The sequence below is a fragment of the Spermophilus citellus genome (assembly GCF_964194105.1).
Source record: "Spermophilus citellus genome assembly, chromosome: 14".
NCBI classification, from domain to species: Eukaryota; Metazoa; Chordata; class Mammalia; order Rodentia; family Sciuridae; genus Spermophilus; species Spermophilus citellus.
In genome coordinates, this window is record NC_138194.1 from 65,666,381 (window position 1) to 65,689,730 (window position 23,350).

Here is a 23,350-nt window from a genome sequence, read left to right on the forward strand (position 1 = left end):
GTGATTTTTGTACATTTGGTGTCCTGTAAGCCTCTTGAATTTGGTTTTCCAATTCATTCTTCATGTTTGGAAAATATTCTGATATTATTTCATTGACTTGATTGTTCACTCATTTGGTTTGGAACTCTCTGCCTTTCTATATCCCCAATACTCTTAAATTTGGTATTTTTATGTTGTCCCATATTTCTTGAATGCTCTGCTCATGGTTTCTTACCATTTTCTTTGTGTAGTCTACATTCTTTTTAAGATTATATATTTTGTCTTCATTGTCTGAGATGCTGTCTTCTAAGTGGTCTAATCTGTTGGTGATACTTTCAATTAAACTTGTAATTTGGTTTATTGTTTCTTTCCTTTCAAGGATTTCTGTTTGTTTGTTTTTTTAGAACCTCTATCTCCCTATTGAAGTAATCTTTTGCTTCCTGTCTTTGTTTATGTAGATCTTTGTCAATATGATCTGTTGTTGCCTATATTTTTTCTCTTACATCATCCTTTAATTCACAGAACATTTTAATTATGTACATACTGAACTCCTTCTCTGTAATTTCTTCTGCTATGCTGGCCTGGATTCTAATAATGTGATATCTTGATTTGTTTGAGGCAGTTTCTTCCCTTGTCTTTTCATGTTGCTTGTGTGTCTTTCCTTCTAGCATTGTGGATCTGAAGCATTACCATTTTTACCCTATAGGCTTATAGTACCCCTGAAGGGTTCCAATACCTATCTTTTGAGAGGAAGTACAATGTTAACAGATCCCAATATAAATAATATACAGCCTTAAAAACAATTAGTTGTTATTAAGACATTTATAGTTTGATCATAATGTACAGAAATGATGAATTCAATTATCATCTACAATATAAGCAGCAGGTTTGTAAAAGGGTTTACAGTTTCTGATGGTGGGCAAAGAACTGGGGGTGAAGTGTAGGCTGATATGATAAGGAGGTAGGAAGTGAGGATATAGAGTTATTATACCTTAGGAAGTGTGGAAAAGAAATCTAAAGAAGAAGGCAAGTAGCAGGAGAATAGAGAGAAAGTAATTTTGGGTAGACAAGTATTTGGGAAGACAGTAGACATTAAAATGGGAAGACATTAAAATACTCACATATATATTAATAAAATAAAATACTCACATATATATTAATAAAATAAAATACATATATATTAATAAAAATAAAAAATGTTAAAATAGTAAAAATTAGAGGAAAAAAGAATATACAACACAACTGTAATATACTATTCAGATATCCCAGACCTCAAAATCCTAGTTCCCGAAAAGTACTTGGCTTCACATATGTTGGGAATGTGAGGTCTGGAGAATAGGAAAGGGGAAGACAAAGAAAAAAAAACTTGAAGGAAGAAATGAGGGTTGTTTTGGTTGGAGATCAGTATCTTTCCTACTTCCCTTCTCATCTAATTGGTGGGGTTGTCTGTTGTTAGCTGGTATCTCTGCCCTCAGGATGGTGAAGATAGCCAGGGTATCATCGTGCCAGGGTAGCGGTTGCTCGGAGGAGGGGGATGTTGGAAACTGTATACCTGGTTAGCTGGAGTTACAAACTAGTAGTTGCCCCTACTAAAGACGGTGATGATGGTGACCCAATATGGAGGCACCTGCTTTCAGTGATGGGGTGTTGGGTTGGGTGGGGGGAGCCAGGTGATGGCATTGGACATGGATGATGTGTTCAGAGAAAGCTCTGTGGCATTCAGTGTGTGGTTTTGGCTCTCTTCAGAGCCTGTGAATTTCCCTGGTGCAGGTGGACTACGGCACGTAGGGGTCTATCTATGTTGCTGCTGAATCCCAAGATGTAGGCGACAAGGGGAGCCTCATGTTGGTAGGTGGGGGCCCACATGGGAATGGTAGTTGGAGTTCTTGCATGTGGGTAGCTATTGGGTGTCCTGCACGGGAGCAGTGTTCAGTATTTTGGCTCAGGTGGGTGGCTGGCCAAAAGTTCTGTGTGGGTGCTGATGCAGATAGTCCTGTGTGGGTGCTGATGCAGATAGTCCTGCTGTGTCTGACATACGGTAGTTCTGCATGTGTGAGTAAATGGGAGACCTACTCTGATGCTGAGGCTTAGAGCCCTGCATGGGCACAGTGGCTGTTATTCCTGCGTGGGAGCAGGAATATGGCTTGTAGAGAAACAGTATTCTCACTGCTTGAGTCCCAGGTCACGGAGCAAGAAGGTTGCCTCCCTCTGGCCTGCCATCTTGGATCCCATGCTAATTAAGTCTGTACTTTTAAATTCCTTGGAGACAAGGTGATATTTATGTCATTAAGACTCTTCCAGGTGTGTGTTGGGACTTGACCACCCATATGCTTATGTTAGGCAACTGTATTTCAAGGAAAATGTGAGCTCATAGGCAACCAGCCAGTGGAAGTACAGAGGCCCAGACTCAAACTGATGTTGTTGTCAGTTGTATTAATTTCTAAGAGGAAAGCCATTGTCATGTCAATATATATTGCTCTTCCCTGAATTACTGAATCTGAACACATAGTCACCAAGTTTTTGGCAGAATCCATTCTTTTAACTCTTTATTATTCATTTCTGATCAACTTTCTTTCTTTTTTCCTTTTTATTTTCATTTTACTCTTCTTTCTGTCCCTACATTGAATCATTCAATGAAAACTGTTGATTCTATTGTTAAAATATATTGCAAATTCAGCCACTTCTTTTATTAAACAGGCCAGGTCACCATTATTTATGTTTAGATCTCACTGGTCTCAACCATTTTCAAGTCTGTGTCTTCTCCATAACTGTGAATATTATAATTTTTTAGTGAAAATTCCATTATATGGCTCCTGGCAAGGCCCCCTGCCTAGAAAAAAATAATCATCACACAATTATCTTTTTAAATGACATGCAAAACACTCATGAAGCAAATGTTTCAGGACCTACTATTTGCCTAACACTCTTCTTCCTTTGATTATAGAACAAATTCTCTTTCTCTTTTAGCTGTTACATTTTGCAGTTTTAAAAATACTATTTTGTATAATTGACAAGGAAAAATTATGCACATTTATGGGATACAACATGACATTTTGATATAGGTATATATTGTAAGATGGCTAAATTAAACTATTCAATATATGCACTACCTCACATTTTTTTTTCAGAGAGAACATCTACTCTCTTAGCAATTTTCAAGTGTGCAATATGTTGTTATTAACCATAGTTACCACGATGTACGGTAGATCTCTTGCACTTACTCTTCCTGTTTTACTGCAATTTTGTCTTTTGGACAACATCTTCCCAATGCCTGCACCCTCCAGCCTCTGGTTATTTCACTTAACATAGTGTCCTCCAGTTTCATCCATGTTGTCACAAATGACAAGATTTCTTTCTTTTTTTAAGACTGAGTAGTATAGTATGGTTTGCATATACTACATCTTCTTTATTTACTCATCGGCTGATGGACACTCAAGTTGATTCCCTATCTTGGCTATTGTGAATAGAGTTACAGTACACATGGGAGTGCAGATGTCTCTTTGACATCTGATTTCATATCTTTTGGATGTACAATCAGAAGTGGGATTGCTGCATCATATGTGGTAGTTCAATATTTAAGTTTTTGAAAATCCTCTACACTATTTTTGATAATGGCTGAGCTAATTTGCTTTTCCCTCAGCAGTATACAAGCATTTTTTCCCTATATCCTACCAACATAAATTCTAACACTTAACTGTTACGATATGGCCTGTGTTTTTCCTATAAACTTCATATCCTGCTCTTATTCACCCTTTCTTACTACATTTTGGCCATGATGATCTTCCTTAATTTCCTCAGAAAAGTTCTCCTGCCTTGAGGACTTTGTACATGCAATAACCTCTGCAAGTAATATGTTGGTATCCACTATTCTTGTGAATAGCTCCTTAACAGAATCCTTCAATTCTCAGCTTGAATGTCTCCTCAGAGAGGTCTTCTCTGATCACCTAAACCAAAGGAGATTTGTTTCCCTCATTCTTCAGTTAGCTAGAAAACTCCAAATAAGAGTGGCTTGTTTATACAACATAGAAGTTTTTTCTCTGGAATGTAAAATTCTAGATAAGTGTTCTCTAGGGTCTTATGAATCCAACTTCTGTCCAGATGATTGTGTCTGAGCCTACCCATGGTCCATGATGGCATCCTCCATTCTCATTTGAGACACCAGGAAAGAGTAAAGATAGGCGTCCCTTATTAAGGAGCCTGGAAACATCCAGCTACAGAGAAGCTGGAAATTTGTTTTTTTTTTTCTTTCTATATAGTCCTGTTGCCAGCAAGATTAAAAGGTTTTATTACTGAAGGATAGGAGAAAATGGGTGTGGAAGGTGGAAGAATAATGTCCCCATGTTTTATACTCACAGTAGAAATGAACTCTTGTCCACTATTTTAATCACATATTATTTTCTTTATTATTACTCATACCATAATTTTCTTGTAGGAAAGATGTGCATTTCCTAGATAACTGCTTGTTTTCCTCTATGAACACTGAATTTTGTGCCTGACTTTTTTGTGCTCTTTGCTTTGTTTGCCAGGCAATTTGTACCGAACTTATAGTCCTCTTCAGCAACTGCATAAACCTTATGGCATATATATTTTTTCATAATATTAACCATGGCATTATTTTAATTTTACTATCCCTGTTTTCTTTACCTTACTTCCCCATTTATTTTTATATTTTGATGTATGTTTTGAAGTCTTCACAAATTCTTTTGGCAATAAGACAGGCAATAAGTATTTAAAACATAAGTTGAAATAAATAAAATATCCTGTATTTAATGAAGATAATAAGAGTGCCTATGTCACAGGACTGATTAGAAAATCAAATAAATTAATATTTAAGGTATTAAATAATAAGGTAAAACACTTAGAATAGTGTCTGGCATATTGTAAGTTCTATAAAAGTGTTAGTTCTTTATTATTATTTTAATTAAATCTTTTTTTTGTGAGTTGGTGAGGAGTTAATATTGTTTTTTTTGGGTTTTTTTTATTATTGGTTGTTCACAACATTACAAAGCTCTTGACATATCATATTTCATACATTAGATTGAAGTGGGTTATGAACCCCCAATTTTACCCCAAATGCAGATTGCAGAATCACGTCGGTTACACATCCACAATTTTACATAATGCCCTATTAGTAATTGTTGTATTCTGCTACCTTTCCTATCCCCTACTATCCCTCCTCCCCTCCCCTCCCATCTTCTCTCTCTATCCCATCTACTGTAATTCATTTCTCTCCTTGTTTATTTTCCCATTCCCCTCACAACCTCTTATATGTAATTTTGTATAGCAATGAGGGTCTCCCTTCATTTCCATGCAATTTCCCTTTTCTCTCCCTTTCCCTCCCATCTCATGTCTCTATTTAATGTTAATCTTTTCTTCCTACTCTTCCTCCCTGCTCTGTTCATAGTTGCTCTCATTATATCAAAGAAGACATTTGGTATTTGTTTTTTAGGGATTGGCTAGCTTCACTAAGCATAATCTGTTCTAATCTGTGCCATCCATTTCCCTGCAAATTCTATGATTTTGTCATTTTTTATTGCTGCATAGTACTCCATTGTGTATAGATGCCACATTTTTTTTTATCCATTCATCTATTGAAGGGCATCTGGGTTGGTTCCACAGTCTAGCTATTGTGAATTGTGCTGCTATGAACATCGATGTGGCAGTATCCCTGTAGCATGCTCTTTTAAGGTCTTCAGGGAATAGTCAGAGAAGGGCAATAGCAGGGTCAAATGGTGGTTCCATTCCCATCTTTCCCAGGAATCTCCAAACTGATTTCCAAATTGGCCGCACCAATTTGCAGTCCCACCAGCAATGTACAAGTGTACCCTTTTCTCCACATCCTCGCCAGCACTTGTTGTTGTTTGACTTCATAATGCCTGCCAATCTTACTGGAGTGAGATGGTATCTTAGGGTGGTTTTGATTTGCATTTCTCTGACTGCTAGAGATGGTGAGCATTTTTTCATGCACTTGTTGATTGATTGTATATCCTCCTGAGAAGTGTCTGTTCAGGTCCTTGGCCCATTTGTTGATTGGGTTATTTGTTATCTTATTGTCTAATTTTTTTGAGTTCTTTGTACACTCTGGATATTAGGGCTCTATCTGAAGTGTGAAGAGTAAAAATTTGTTCCCAGGATGTAGGCTCCCTATTTACCTCTCTTATTGTTTCTCTTGCTGAGAAAAAACTTTTCAGTTTAAGTAAGTCCTATTTGTTGATTCTTGTTATTAACTCTTGTGCTATGGGTGTCCTATTAAGGAATTTGGAGCCCGACCCCACAATATGTAGATCGGAGCCAACTTTTTCTTCTATCAGACGCAGAGTCTCTGATTTGATATCAAGCTCCTTGATCCATTTTGAGTTAACTTTTGTGCATGGCGAGAGAAAGGGATTCAGTTTCATTTTGTTGCATATGGATTTCCAGTTTTCCCAACACCATTTGTTGAAGATGCTATCCTTCCTCCATTGCATGCTTTTAGCCCCTTTATCAAATATAAGATAGTTGTAACTTTATTCAGTGACCATGAAATCAACCTGCTTGAAAAGACAGTCTTATAAACATTTTCAAAGTATGTTAAATGAAGGCAAAGGTGAAAATATATATTTAAGTACTGTTCAGTGAATTATTTTATGTCGTCATATGATAATCTGGATAGCAAGTAAGTTCTGTGTAAGATATAGGATAAAAGTCATAGTCAAATGGCCTCCAAGACATTTGGGATATTTTGTATTTAGGCATCTTATAGATGAAATGTATAAATGACTAACTGGATGAGGATTAGGTCACAAGAAGAACTGTTACATGCTTTCTCCTTTTTTCCTGAGAAAGATAGAGGGTCTCTATCGGATAAGTCTCGATCTGAATCCTGAATTTACAACTGACCAAACTTTGTGACCTAGGTCAAGTCTCAGTTTCCATGTCAGTGTTTTTACTGATAGGGCATCAATAATACCTACCACATAGGGATAAGGATTACATGAAATAATGCACATAAAGATCTCTGCATGGTCCCTGGCCAGAGTATGCATATTATAGTCATTATCATTAGTTTCATGCAAATCTTTCAGGCTGAAGGATTATTACCTTTTACCTCCTGATTTTATGTTGAGTACATTCAGGCCTGATGTCTTTTCTTTTAAATATTTGAAACTGTACCTTGAGAATGGATGGGAATTCTGCAAAGGCTTAAATTTTTAGTTTTCCATCAGGATACTATACAGAAAAGTGGTTTTCAAATGCGAGTTAAGAATCACAAATGGATTCTTGGGAACTGTGCAGGCTGTGAACCCCTACAGCATTAGTATTTCTATTACCATAGCATTTTTACTTAAGTTTCTGGTGTGGATTAATAAATTATTGATGTTGCTAGATGAGCGCGTGTTTTTCATTAATTTTAGTTCATCAAAAGCTCATCAGACAGAAACTTCCTATTTGTTTTGTTGAGTTCAGTCATTGGGAGTAAGTGCACTAAGAGGCTCTTTGGCCTGCCAAAGTGGATCATGAACAATATGGTCAATTTAATTCAGTTCTGCAAATGTATGTTGAATTCAGAATGTGAGAAAAGCATTGTGCTACATTTTGTGGCAATATCAAGAGACATCACCACCACTCTGTGGTGGGCGTTTTCCTTCTGTTTGGGAATGGAAGCCGTTGCTAGTTCCCAACCATTTGGTTTGTTAGGATTGGCCTCTTACCCAGGATGAAGGGACTTTACTTAAGGCAGTCAGCAGAGCCCATCTCCATGGCTGTCTAACTGGATTCAGTAGTGGGCCTATAACCCAGAAGTCTTGGACAGACTCGTTTGCTGGAGCTCTGTCTTTGCTGTGGAAGCGACTGGAAGACACTGTCTTTCCCTGGGTTGTGATGAGGTAGAACATCACACAGGCACTGGAGATGAAGCTGACATGATAAAAGGCAGCATCAGGAACCAGGAACTTCCTGAAGCCGACCCTGCTACTAGTCACATCAGTGAAAACCTTTTCAAATCAATTGCAGTGGAGTTTTCTACCATTAGCAAGTAAAAGAATTCACATGTTCCTTGATCTCAGTAATTAGAAAAAGATTTATGGTAGATGCAACTTGAGTGTTACTATTATTGTAGAATACTTACTCATATCCGTAATCAAACTTGACCCAAGGATTAAGATTATTGTGAAAACAAAATTGACCAATGGCAAATATTTATTGAAATGGACTTTGAAGTCAGTCTGACTAACGTAGTTCCCCTGCACAGTCAGTTCACATTCAGTAGTACTGGGGTGCGTACCTCCCTCCAAAATCCCAGTGGCTTGGAACCACCAAGATTTATTACCACTTTCTAGTTTGGAAAAAAAATCAAGAAGACTCAAGAATCTTCATGTGACTTAGTAAGATGGGACAAATAGTCTTACCCCTTCTATCACTGTACTTCTTAAATGCCTTTTCTCACTTATAAATTGTGGCATTAATATCAATACTTGGATTTGTGTCCTTCTAGGGTAAGAGTTTTCATAAAATGGCCTCCAAGAAAATTTCATGTAAGTCACGTGGTTCTGATATTTACAGCATGTCTCTAGAATGTCCTTCAAGTGGCAAATTATATCAAATTGAATCATTAGACTGAGCCAGCTTTACTACTATTTCAGACAGAAATTCTGTTCTGTTACAATATTTTTTTAACCCAAGTTTTACTCCTCTAAGAAGACAGCATAGGACACTCAACATTTCAAGACTATAACTAAATAAAAAGGCCCACTTTGGAATACCAAGTTGTCTTAGAGTTGTTTTATCTCTCTGCCATAACACTGTAATGACATTATCTTGTATCTAATATAAACACAAACACACTAGTTTCTGTCATTTTTGCCCTTGGTTTGTGAAGATGGAATTCAGAGAGAAAACACATTTAGAGATGAAATAGTGAAATCTTCTGAAAGTGCATAGAATTACTTAACTGTGACAGAGCTACTTGTTTCTTTTAGGAATGACATTGGTAGCTAGCTAACTGAAGCTACCAAGGATATGTTTTAATGTCTCTGGGGTTTTTCTGCTATTTAAAATTCTTTGTCATTGTAAATCTACATATGTTAGATGAGTGACATTTGCTAAATTCTTCTTTAGATTTTTTGTTTTCTGTTGTTGATCATTTGATCACTTTGATGTGTGAGGAGGAAATTAGTTTTTGAATTTTTACTGAACAATTGAACAATCTTCCTTACAGTATCAAATATATTCATTCTCTATCTTATCAGTTAGCCATAGATTGTGGGGAAGAAAACTCTGATAGAAACTTTAAATTCAGGTCCCTGCAACAGGCAGTACTCACTCAGTAGTATGGCTTTTTTGGTGTGGGGTGGTACTGGGAATTGAACTAAGGGGCACTAGACCACTGAGCCACATCCCCAGCCCTATTTTGTATTTTATTTAGAGACAGAGTCTCATTGAATTGCTTAGTGCCTCACTTTAGCTGAGGCTGGCTTTAAACTCTCAATCCTCCTGCCTTAGGCTCCTGAGCCTCTGGGATCACAGGCATTCACTACTGCACCTGGCACCATATTGCTTTTTATATATATCAGCTGCCAGTTGGTGATTCTTTTGTTCTCGCCTCAAGTCTCTTTTTCACCCCAAAGAAGCAGCTCCCATCTGGGATGCCCCATTCTCGTGGCCAAAGACAAAAAGTTCTTAAGAGAAGAAGTCAAATCTTGTAATAGTTTTTAAAGGTCCTGATCAGCTGTGACCATTGGTCATGCCCATTCACACTGGGTTGGCCAGAGCAAGTTGCTTGGCCAAGTCTCGGGTCAGTGTCTTCAACACAGATCCTCCAGTTTATAAGGCAGTTGATAGGAATGTGTTATCCTCTGAAGAGGAAGAGAGAGGAAATCATAGTGTCTCACAGGTCTGTTGTGGATAGGGCCATGCATCTCTGGCACCCATGCCATGTTCTGATGCTGCCTCTCCAAAAAGTCCATTTCCTGCTTCTTTCACCCACCCCTCCATCACCGCCTATGTAGCCCTTGTTGTCAGGTAGACCCATGGAAACTGCTCAGCTTTTCTGCAGCCTAATGTGGGGCCTTTATGATATACTGGCTAAATTATTGGTTTAGTAAAAACTAGAGCTGTTTGATATGATATGGAACAGCTCTGCTGTAAACTAAGAGGGCTCAGTCTTTACTAAATTCATATCCACTTTTTTTTTAAAATTTATGCTATTGGCTCAAAGCAAAATTTTAAATAAATCAGATAATTACTGCTTATATCTAGTAAATATGTGTCCAGAGCCCTTAAATATATACCCTATCGCCTTAAAGCACTTTATAACATAGAGAGTAATTTTATCATCCTTATCTCATCTGGTGCTCACAAGAAGCCTAGTGATGCCAATATTATTGCAATTCCCATTTTATAAGATAAGATCAAAAGGCATGTCCATTAAAAATAAGAAAGCATATTTAAAAATAAATAAAAAGATAAATGAGTTTTAAAAAGAAAGAAAAACAGCTAGTGGGCTTTATGGCTGGAATTCAAGCCAGGGTACTCTGATGAAGAAATACCTTCTTTTAAGTATATCTTGAAAAATGCATAATGTATTATGCAAAATACCTTATTTTAAAATTATGGAATAAGATGACTGCTTTGCTGAAATAATTCACCTTAAAAAATTTAAAAAGTGTTTCTTTGGTTTTTGAATATTTGCTTAATAAATTTCAGTTACACACAAATTTCCTTCGGAAGACCATCTTTGCACAGAGCAGGCAGTGTGGTCATTGGAGCACAAAGCCAGTTACCCCATCAGAGAAAATGGCCTGCCATCCAAGCGGTTGTTCAGTGTGGCACACTGGACTGTATCCCCACTGTCCATCCTGGTCTAAACCACTATCATCTAATCTTAGCCAAAATATGGCAGTAGGACCTTAAACCTCCTTCTATACCTTTCCTTCCCTCCTTCAAGTGCCTAGTGACACTTTCAATCTACGAATCCAAAATACCTGACTTCTCTTTTCCCACCAAAATTCCTACACAGATTCCGTCACAGCTACAGGCTCCCATGTGTTGTCCTCCCAAGGCTGCCAGTGTCTCTTGTCATTCTCTATCTGCCTTCATCTCTGTCCTCTTTTCAGCTTCCTCTCCTCCCTTCCAATGTTTGGTAGACAATTAACATTCATTTGGCAGATTTCACCTTTCCAGGGAATTCAGCCATGCCTGTAGACTCCCATAACCCCAGCCCTTTGTTAGTCTACCTGGTCAGCAACTCACCCCTATGTCCAGCTATCACGAGGCCCCTGGATTGTCCTCTTTAACCACCACTTGAAGCTGACTGAGGTGCCTGGTGTCTTTCTACTGCTTATTTGAGAAGATGTGTAAGATGATAGTGGTTTTTGCAAAATTCCTTACCCACCCACACCAGTCACCCTTACAAGATGACACACAGCAGCTGGGGGGAGAGCAACCACGTCAATCATGTTTCAAAGCAACCAACTTGTTCTGAAAAAGAGTCCAACTCATGTTTTAGAGTAGAAATGTTCCTTATGATAACTGCTAGAAATAATGGAGGTCCTCCTAAGTCTAATCACCTCTTTATGCTGCTGAAAGGACAATGGGAGTGGCTGGATTTTAAGGCAATGGGGTTTCTAAGGACCAGCCTGTGCTCCGTGCTTGTAGATGCTGCATGTTGCTGAGCAGGGTCCCTGTAGAACGCGTGTTCTGCCTTAATGCTCAGTTAAGCCTCGTGGTCCTGTCCATAACAACAAAAGCTGTGCTATAAATTCTCTAAATTCTTTAGAGGTTGAAGTAGACAAGTTGCTCTGCTTGCAGCTTGGCCCCAGATGTCAGTGTGGCAAGGTGGCTCAGCACCCTGGCAGATGAATAGTGGCCTCTCTAGAGTTGATGATAATTTACTGTGCCCATGGATTTTGATGTAGTTGGGTCCTCTTGTAAGACTGACAGACCAGGTTTAATTGGAGCCAGGCCTCAGGAGACCCAGTTTGGAGAGGATGAGTCATATACCTCCAGGGACCTTTTGGAGCTGTGCTTTGCCCCTCGCTTATCCAACTTTCAATCAAACTAAGAGCTGAGTTTTATTTTTTGAAAATTTCTCTAAGAGACCACTTTCCTTCCTTCCTGGAATTCACAGAGGAGAATGAGGGCCTATAAATATCTTGGTTAAAAATTGGAAGATTTTGGAGTGACTGGGGGCCTGGCAGGAAGCCTCCTATTCGCTGTAAGTGAATAGATGTTTCATGTATTTTTTTCTTCTCTTCTTTGTTCTTTACCTGGGAATGCCCTTTCCCTCATTTTCAGGCAACTGAAATCTTCTAAATCCCACTTAAAGTTTCTTCTTACAGGGAACTCGCTAGATTCTTCCTGCTCAGAGTTTAAACTAATCTGTGTTGTCATTTCATGATGTTATGCTATACTTTTATTTAGCGCTTGTGGCATCCTGAGTCATTTGAAAAGTTCTTATTTACCCTTATTTCTTCCCTGGATTATACCTTCCCTAAGGTGAGAACTGGAACTTACTCATCTTCCTTTTGTCCCCAGTCCCTGGCATGAAGTCCTGGCCTAGAAGGAGGTCTATAAACTTGTTGAATTAATTTAAATCTTTTAGTCTTGTTCCTCCATGAAGTACATTGCACAATCGGTAATATTCTCCATAAACAAATGGACCCTCAGAAAGGAACATCTGATGCTCTTTTATCTGCCTTGCCATGAATTTGCAATTTCCTTACCACTTCAGGCAAAACAGTGAGTTTCCAAGAACAACTGTTTTCCCTTCTCCATAACTCTGAGTTCAGGAAAGGCCAACCATTCTAGGGACCTAGTCATCTTTCATAGTGCACAGGGTGGAAGATTCTGTGATAAGACTATGAAGCTGGGCTTCCTTTTGGGTAGGGCTAGACCACTTCCTGTTTGGGGGTTAAGTCTTCTTCTGAATCAAAATCAATTTCCTAAAACATACCACTTTGAATTGAGCTCCAGAGACATGTTTTTATATCTTTTATTTGCTTTCAATAGTAGAAAACATAGAGTTCTCCCTTCACTATCTTTTTTTTTTTTTGAGGCAGTCTCTTTATGTTGCACAGGCTGGCCTTGAACTTCCTATCTTCCTGCCTCAGCCTCTAGAGTAGCTGGGATTACAGGCATGCACTACCATGTCTTGATTTCTTCTTATTTTTAACTCAGTTTGGAAGGAATCAAGTCAGAAGAGATGGAAAGTGGGTCTCTATCAGATTCCCTATAGAGTGGATGACTGAGCCTATACCACACTGGTTAGCATCTTTTGTCCCTGCAGGGAGACTGCAAACAGTAATCACACACAGGATAAGTGGCTTAAAAATGAATCCATAAGTTTTGAAAATTAGGTATAAAAAATAAAAAGAAACCCAGGATTTTTGAACTGTTTGTGACTTAAGAGGCTATCGCCAAGAGAGTCACTTTGGGTGTTTTTAGCTTGGGTCCCACATTCTCTTCTGAAATTAACTACTGTGATCCTTTTCATCACTATAAGGATCTCACCCTAGAGTGAAGAGCCCCTCAATGCTCCCCTGTGAATAGGCTGGACCCCTTGGATAACAGTACCCGGAGGGTTCCTGGAAGGTAGCTGACGCCTGACAACTTAGGTTGGCTTCTGTGTAACTATTTCTTTTTCCTTTTTATTCCTCTTAAAATGAAAACACTGAGCTTTTCTTTTGATATGTTCTATATTTATGAGAGAAGAGTAATGTAGTTAATAGGAAGAGCATGGCCCTTGGATACAGACAACACGGATACTCAAATCTCAGCTTCCACACCTAGTAGTTGTGTACACTTAACTCTTGGCACCTCAGGATCCTTGTAAAAGCTACTTTGTAGAGCTGCTGTGAACATTAACATACATAACAATCACTCAAGTACAGCTATTAATATCAATTATTCTCACCTACAGGAATATGCAAGTTCCTTGGAAACATGCATTTTTTGGAGGGAGATAAAGGATGAGGCATTATATTTTAATTAATTTTTTGTTGTTTTTTCTTCAGTCTGTGTTTCACATATATATGTCGGGCATCATTTCAAGCACTTTGGTAACATTGTAAGGGTCCCACGAACGTCGGAGGAAGAGACCACCAAGAGACTGGCTCATGCAATCAGCAAAAGGGGATTTATTGAGAAACCAGCATGCTGGGGCTCCGTGCTCACTCAAGAAGGGACAGCTGCCCAGAGCCCAGAGCAGAGGTCAAGCAGAGCTTAAGTACACTTTTTGGGGAGGGCGGGGGCTTTGCATACATCAGAACAAATCATCATGAGGCCCGGGAAAATTGAACAACAACTCTTATACATGATTAGCACATTCATTGGCAGGAACAGGTCGGGTGGGGGTGATTGGTCTCTCCTAAGTGGGTACACATTCAAACTGATTGGTTTGGGCCTTGAATGCCTACGTGCCAAGCTACACAAGGTCCTAGGTTATTAAACACCTAAATGGTCAGTACCGGGCATTGTCTTAACTACCTCAGGAGTTTCAGGTTCTGTGTGCAGTTCAGAAACTTTACAATACCTAGTCCTTTACTTTTTAACTCAGGCTTTGCAGCTTAGAAACTTTACAATGCCCGGTCTTTTACACTTTAACTTCAATTTCTTTTACTTTTACAACATTAATGAATAAAATAGATAAAAATTTATACCCCATGTGTGCCTTACATTATTGTGGTGGGTATAACTGGATGCTGTTAAAGGCTCTGAAGAAATTAAGAGAGCTAAGAGGAATAGGAGGTTGGCAACAGGCTGTGATTGTGAATTGGAATTTGGGGGTAGGCCTTGTTGTGAACATGACCTTGGTTTTGTGTCCTCCGAGGCTTTTTAAAACTACCTTTCAGGATGGTGAATGGGAGGGAGGGAGACGGAAGTGAGGAGCAGGAACCTGCTGATTTGTGGGAGAACATGAGTATTCCCTTTGGTGTAACATGTCAAAATGCAAACTCAGAAGAGTGAAGTTTTCCAGATGGCCTGATTTTATTTTGTTTAATTTGGGCAAATATCTTCCTGTGATGTTTTGTACGTACCCTGCTTTCTGCAACAATGGCTACTGAGTACAGTCTACCTGGTCTGTGACTACTAGAGGAGATCATCATCGTGATGCATGTCTGTTATTGGACTATCACCAAGCAAGTCCTTTGGGACCAGCAGAGATGCTCTCAGCTATTTGCCCTGTGCAGGGGCCTGAGCCTGCAGTCACTGTGAATGCTACCCACACGCGGCTGTTTAAATGTAAATAGACATTAATTACAATGAAGTGACATTTGAAAGTCCCATTCTCAATCATACCAGTCACATTTCCTGTGCTCAATAGCCATATGTAGCTAGAGGCTACTGTGTTAGATAGCGCTGATGGTAAAACATTTCCATCACTGTGGAACGTTCTGTTAGTATTTGTTGCTTTGCCTGTTTCCCTCTCTGACTTGGGTTTTTTGTGGTGCTGCTGTCAGTTTTCAGACCAATCTTACCCTTTTCATTTGTTGTTTCTCATAGATTTTAGGATTAAATGCCAGATGTAAAATGTTGAGCTAAGGAAGAGTACCTAGGCTTTAAGGGAGATGAGAAGAACTACCTTATGTTCAGGAACCTAGATTTTATTCTTGGGCTTTATATTGGTATTAGGATTACCCAGTGATTCTTTTGCTTGGTTATTGTGTTGCAGCTTTACTCTGGGTGGTAAGAGAGTCAGACTGCTGAGTTACTATGGGAATGCTGTTGGTCCAGTCAATGATCCCTTATTTGGAGCCATGACATTCAATGTTTAATGCCCAAATGTCTACCCACACGCCCAGAACTGTGTTAGTCCCTGGAGATACAAACGAGAATGAACTTGGCCCCAAAGCCTGAGGAATTCACAGTTTAGGCAGTAAAGAGAGCCGCACATACAGTTTCATTTGTCTAGTGCCCAACTATTCTGAGCACTCCTAAAACTCTGGAGGAGGGTGGTGTATGACTCAGCCTTCCCAGGGACAGGAGTGAGGGGATAGGAAAGAAAGCAGGAAGCTGAAAAATGCCCCCTAAAGAAATGATTCTTAAATGGAAGCTTGAGGGAGAAATTGGTGTTGGTAACATGAAGATGTTGAGAGAGTAACAGGGCAGAGTGGTGCATGCCTGTAATCCCAGTGGATTGGGAGGCTGTGAGGCAGGAAGATTGTTGAGTTCAAAGTCAGCCTCAGCAAAAGCAAGGTGCTAAGCAACTCAGTGAAACCCTGTCTCTAAATAAAATACAAAATAGGGCTGGGGTTGTGGTTCAGTGGTCTAATGCCCCTGAGTTCAATCCCTAGTACCCAAAAGAAAAAAAAAAGATGTTGAGAGAATGGGGTCAATAGACACAATGTACCATATCATGAAAAAAAAAAAAAAAAACAAGGAGTGGAATAACAGAGGATAAGAGTGAGAACTTGTAGGATTAGGATTGATGAAGCTTAAAATAAACAGGAACGAGTGTCTGTAGAGGTAGGTTGATAGATGAGTTTCATCAGGGAGAGTGACAGAGTGATGGTTCTGTTGGCAGATCCGGCTTCTCAGTAATTCAGGTACTACATTCGGGTAACCGTGTAGGTTACGTTTTGGGGGAACTGGGATGGAAGTTGGAATGCCAGTGGTGAGAGAGGGCTGGGGAGGAGGAGCTTGTAAGAATCCAAAAGGAGATAATGAGGGCCTGAGGTCAGAGAGTGTAACAGGTTAGACCAGGGGACATGGATTTGGTCGATACTAATTTTTAAAGGTAAAATTATTAGTATTTTAAGGATTGATTTTATTGTTGGGAATGAAGGAGACAGGAATAAGAGATGACTCTCAGCTTTCAGGGAAACAGTTTAATTCAAACTCTTCTCCCAAGTTCATTGTGACAGGCTTTGACCTGTAGTTGCTACTAGTGATTTGCATTAACAACTGTGCTGTCTAGGTTACCTTTTGGCTCTCTTTTGTCAAGATTTGAGTGAAGTACCACCCTTGTATGACTTTAATTTTGAAATTTTATAGAAGTTTGGCTTCATTTTTAGCGGCTCTAATTTAGACACAAAATTACCCCATTTGCTGGGACATCCCTTGGGTGGACCATTGAACCTGTTATTCATTAGGAGCAGCTGAAAACCATCAGCAAAATTCCTGCACTATGCCAACAATAACACCAGTCAAATTTCAAGGTAACTCTAGGTTTCAGAAAGTTATGAATCTCATAATCTGTCTAGCTGACTCCTTATTTGTATTTTTATGCAGATTTGTCACATAAAGAGCTGGAGGTTTCCTTATTTTCCATATTTGTACACTGCTTTTCTTAGATCATAAATTAAATTCTGAGTTATGAGTGTTGACGGAGACATACTTATAGATTTGTAGCTAATCATTTTAAAGTAAATGTACAAAACCAGGCCGGAAGTAGGAGAGGAGCCTGCCTAAAGGGACCATTATAATGGGGCCTGTATAGAATTCTCCAGTACCTGCAATGCATTTTAAAAAGATTTTCCAACCGGCAGTTAGCATCTTAATGACATCTTAGTTAACCATAAGTTAAGCTTTCAAAAGAAAAAGAAAATAAAGAAATATAGTTCTCTAGTTTGGATTATTAAGAAATATGAAAAATATATGGTGATACTTCACATGTTAGCAATGTATTTCTTGACTGCCTGGTTAAAGCCACAAATGGTAGTTGTTTACCACTTTCTTTTATATGGTTTTATTTAACCACTGCATCTGGCCTTTGCTACTAAATATTTTTTCTTTGCCATTCTAACTGCTCTATTCAGTAGGCTCTTTGGTGATGCTCTTTGGGCACACATCTCCCCAAGTTAACAGGACAATTATACTACATGGTGGAGAGTTTTATTTGAAGACTAGTAACGTGTTTGGTGATGAATGAGGACTGTAAAATGAGAAGCATGGGAAGTTTCCAGATCCTTTAAGAATGTTTTTATACAAAAGAGGAAAGAAAACAAGCTCTCTATAATTCTTAGGAGAAGTCACATTAACCATTTGTTAAAAGTTGGATTTACAAGGAACATTGGCTTCTTAAGAGCGTTCCTCACAAACTGCCATCTTTTGCATGATGTCATTGAAGGTTGTTTAGCCAAATATCAAAATAGTGTTATGAAAAGATGAATATGTGTTTCATTAATCCTTAGAGGAATTTTCTAAAATGCCTTTTTAAAAATAAATAATTAGTGTCATTCTGTGAAGTGCATGACTTCTTAGGGTGGGAAAGAAGAAGAAGAAAATAAAACGGGCTATTTTTTCAAGCAATTAGTGATTTAGAACCAGCTGGTTAAGTGAGGTGAAAAACCCTGAGTTGTATGTTATATTATTTTGAATGCTAACCTCATAATCTTTCTCCCATGGTAAATGGCTCTAAACTTTGATCTTCTCAAACAAGTTTGCCAGATGTAGCGGACAAAGCATGTGTGAACTTTTGTGCACCATTTCCACCTGGCTGATGGGAAACCATAAGTTAATTCTTGTTTGACTTTTATTTCTAGGCATTACAGCAGAAGTTCTGGTGGTGACCTCTTTCGCTGAACTGCAGAGAAGGGCCCCAGAAGCAAGAGGGAAGATTGTTGTTTATAACCAACCTTATGTCAGCTATGCCATGACAGTGGAATACCGAGTCCGGGGGGCTGTGGAGGCTGCCAAGGTGGGAGCTTTGGCATCCCTTATCCGATCAGTGGCGACCTTCTCCATCTACAGGTTGGTTATGATATTTGTTTGGAAATTTTAAAAAATCTTTTCCATGAAAGAGAAGCCCTTACGAAATAAAGACAAAGCCATTCAAATGAAAATACTGATCATGCATGGAATTCCCCCACCCCCTATTCCACATTTGGTCATTTGTTGGCAATATCTTTTGGGGGCCTTTTCAGGATTCCAAGCTTCATTTATGCATTCCTTTAAAAAGCTTTCCACATCCACAGCCATCCTTTAACATTCCTTATATAATGAATACACTGTGTATTTTCACTGGAGGGTGGGTTGACTTCACGTCTGTGTTTCATCAGCATTCCTAATGACTTCAGAGGAAGCCAGGCTGCTTTCCACGTTGCTAGAGGAGTGAAATAAAAATAGAGTGGGTAACATGGTGGGGGCCAATTCTGGGGTAATGGAACAAGCTGGGGAACTAGAGGAACCTGGCTCTGCTACTGAACAACTGTATGAACAACTTCAGTGTTTCTTAGACTTCTCTGAGCCTCACAATTCTCTGTTGACAAATGATGATGAAGAAGAAATGTGTGAAATTCTTTTAAGATTAAATTGAGCAAACTTATAAAAGATAATTGATTATCTTTACAGGTCTATAAAAATATTTGGTGGCATTATTTGAAAACAATGTAAGACTTTTCTTCTTTATTACCCTGGTTTTTATTATCTTAGGAGACTAACTCCTCTTAGCCTGCTTTTTTTTTTTTAAATGTTGTCAAGGATAGCCTTAAATTATTGGATTCAAGGATTCTCCTGCCTTAGCCTCCCAAGTAAATGGGACTACAAGCTTGTGCCACTGTGCTGGGTCAAGTGTTTCAATAATTCTCAGTCCCAGGATGCAATTCAGTATTGCAATGGATAAAAGGTCTAAAACTTGACCTGTAGACATTTGGCCTAGTTTAATAGTTACATGTAGTTGTGTCACACATTAAGGATAGATATATGAGTAACATAGATAAAAGAAATGCCATTTTAGTGTTGTAGCCTGGCCCATTTTTTTTAAAAAATGCACAAATAATTGCAGACGGTGTTTATTTGAGTTTCAGGACTGGATTTTTAGTATCTATGTGTTAGTATGTAAATTCATTCTGCACAATGGCTGTTTGGAGATTAAGACACAGCTGCTTGACCTTAATTATCGTCCTATACTCTTGAAAATAAAATAACTGAGGAATAGATGTCAGCAACTAGTGAGAGAGGAATGGTACAAAAGTGCAGAGAAAAGGAAAGAGAGTTAAAAAAAAAAAACAGAGATTATATGTCTTCCCAGGGGAGGAAGAAGACAGGGCATGTTAAAACCACTTGTTAAGAGTTTTATGAGAGAAAACCTAGTTATACTGGTGCTATAGTGCTAAAAATAATATTCTTTGTAAAGTCTTTAATGGCTTCATGACTAGTGAAAAGTGATTGGATCATGTTCTTTTGGATGGTTCATCTTCCCAGGAGGGAAATCCTAAAAAGGCTAGTTTACTTCCCAGAATATCTCTGTCACCCTTGGAATAACACACTAAGCAAGCTATGGCCATTCACCATGATTCCATTGGTTATGAGAATGAAATTATGGAGCTAGTTTGTTGCTTTGTGAAACTGGGAGATTGCCAGAAATCTTTATTTAAGGACTACTACTCATAAGACTAATAAATTCTCAGATGACTTAATATTCAGTGATCTGCCAGGATTCATTGGCATATTATTTTTTTTCTGGCGTAGTGAAGACATCTGAAAAACCAAGGATACAGCATGAGTAGGACTTGTCCAGCATGAGACTTCAAAATGTTATCCTCTAAGGCTTGGGGTCAGCAATTTGTTATATGGATAAAATGAACATTTTCTTATACTTCTAAATCTAGACTGATGGTAACTTTTCTCTGATTTTATAGTCAACCATACTTCATTGGATTCAACTTTAAAACTCCATTCTCTGACATTTGTAAATGTGTAATGACACTGGCCTTTACATAATATCTTAAAATCTTTCACATAGGTCATATTATTTATTGTGATTACATCCTGAAGGGTCATGCAGATGAAGCATTATCCCTATGTAAAAGTTTAGAGAATTAGACATATTAATTTGTTTACATCTTACATCCTGAAAACTAAAAACTAAAACGAAATAGGCTTCCTTTGTCCACTTCTAGCTTATTGTTTTTAGCACCAAGTTTCTTTAGAGTGTTCTTCATTCCTATCTCCGGGTCCTCACTCCCCTACACTCTGCAGACTGTTTCAATGTGGCTTTTCCCAGTACAGAAATGTAACTTCTTAAGGTCACAAATAACAATCTAGTTATCAAATATAATGGACTTCTCAAGCCACCATCTTATGGCACCTCTCTGAAGCACGTGTCACTATTGACTTCTTTTTAAATATTTCTTTTCTTTGGCTTTTATGACTTCTTTTTCATATTAATTTTCTTTGTCTGCTCTCTCACTCCTCTGTTCCTATTTCTCTGTCTTCTGGCTCTGACTGTTCTACATGAGCATTACCATCACATTTGTGGCTTTAATCACCTTTATGCTTTGGCAATTTCCAAGCCCACCTCTCCCATCTGGACCACTGCCACATTGCCAGTTGCCTACGGGTTCTTCTTTTAGATGTCCTATGGATATCTTGGTTCTAGCTTTTTAAAAATTTAATTCATCCTTTCACATTTTTTTTCTGCATTTTCTATCTCAGTAAAAATAACCTCTGTCTTCTAACTCACACAGCCCTTGATTATGCTTGTTTTCTTCCCTTGTCCCTCATTTCTAGAAGTTACTAAGTCTCTTGGTTCTGCTCTGTATCAATCATTTTAATACATACAGACTGAGCAGCTCCGTTTCCCAGCCTCATTCCATATTCCAGTCACTGGGAGCCACTAACATTTTCCCCATGAGCTATGTTTCCCAGGGTTTCATGACAGCCTGTGCTTTCTTCTCTGCTACCCTCCTTCCCTTCCTCACTGTCACACTCCATTCCTCAAGATTTATCTTAGTGGCTCTTCTTCAGGCAAGTGCTCTCTGATATCCAAATGTAGCCCAGGTGAGCCACCTCTTTATGGTATTCCCATGCCATCCCATATATAGTCTGTATCACAATGTTTTGAAGATAGTTTTGGCTCATACTTTGGTTGAATAGACTAATGGTTGTAACAAACAACTTCACATCTCAGTCACCTAACATAACAGAGGTCTCTTTCTTGCTTACATAATAGTGCCAAAGGAGTGTTCAGCAGGTGGACATTTGCTCCTTTCCATCTGTGACTCCACATCTCTGAGATCTCAGAATCCTCTGTATCCAGCAGAAAAAGAAGGGGATATTGAGAGAAAGTCATTCACTAACCAGGAGGGTTTTTCATGGTCATTCCTATTCTGGACTGGATATAACATACTTCTGCTCATTTTCTGCTGGTCAGAATGCCATTATATGGAGGCTGTGCACTTTAGCTTATCTTTATGCTCAGGGTATAAGGAAAGTGAGTTTGGTGAAAAACTGTCCAGTCTGCCCCGACTTCCTGACTACATACTAGACTAACTAGACTCTCAGTTTCAGAAAGATATTGATTTCGTGTGTGTGGGTGTGTGAGTGGGTGTGTACTTTTTCTTTACTTCTGTGTTCCTATCATCCAGTACAATGTTTAATACATAGTGTTCTGGAAATATCTATTGAAGGAATAAACTTGTCTAAGTTTATATAGTAAATTATGTGACAAACAAATTATGTTAGTTGTGTTAGTTATTCATTGCTGTGACCAAAATATGTGTCAAGAACAACTTAGAGGAAGAAAGGTTTATTTTAGGGTTTACGGTTCAGAGGTCTCAGTCCATGGTCAGCTAATACCATTGCTTTGGACCTCAAGTGAGGCAGAATTTCATGGTGGAAGGGCATGGAAGAGGAAAGCTGTTCAGTTCATGGCATCTGATGAGAGGAAAAGCCAGGGACAAATATAACCCAAGGCCACATCCCACCTGCCTACAATTACTACCCACTAGTCCATTCAAATTAATAATCTATCAAATGGATTAATACATAGATGAGGTTTCAGCTCTCATAATCCAATATTTTTACCTCTGAACATTGATACATTGCCTAACAATTGAGCTCTATCAGGGATATTTTTTAGATCCAAACCATAACACTGGGTGACCCAATTCCTAGTGATCTCTGACCAAAATATATAACCTCTATAGTAAGCTTTAAAATGACTTGATCTTTTAGGGAACTTTGTATTTGGGAGAAAATGTCAGGTACCCAAAACACCTGATTTTTAATATATATTCTACCAAAACTTTAATGAATAATGATGTTTTCAGTTGCTAACTTAAAAAAAATAGTTCCTTTCTCCCTGGTAAGATTTTCACCCTTAACTATGGGAGTAGGCAATATTAGATTCTATCTAGGAATATTGTAGAAGTCAGCAATGCTAAAGAACAGAATATATATTGTAATTTGTTGCTGCTTATCTTCAGAGTTAAAGAATCCCTAGAGGAAGTTCCATATGACACTTTTCAGTGCAGTCACCAGTGTCATCGGCCATTTTGGAAGTAGAATAGTCACATGGCCTCATGACAGATTCCTCCAGAGAAAGCTCTCATTACTTGTTGCCAGCAGCGTCTCCAGGTTATTCTCTTTGTTTCTCTGGACTGTCTTTATTAGTGGTTCTGTGCTCCGGCTTCAAAGAGAAGACTTTTCCTTTATTGATGTTTTTATAATA

General features: G+C 38.6%; 1 protein-coding gene across 3 annotated transcripts in view; it reads left to right on the forward strand.

The window, feature by feature from the left end:
- The window catches only part of CPQ (carboxypeptidase Q), a 487,125-nt gene that overhangs the window by 129,667 nt on the left and 334,108 nt on the right, over positions 1 to 23,350 (forward strand). For all 3 annotated transcript variants that reach the window (XM_081265871.1, XM_081265869.1, XM_081265870.1), the window contains exon 3: positions 18,441 to 18,648. In XM_081265871.1, coding sequence (XP_081121997.1) covers positions 18,441 to 18,648 — 208 coding nt within the window. The remainder of the gene's footprint in view (positions 1 to 18,440; positions 18,649 to 23,350) is intronic.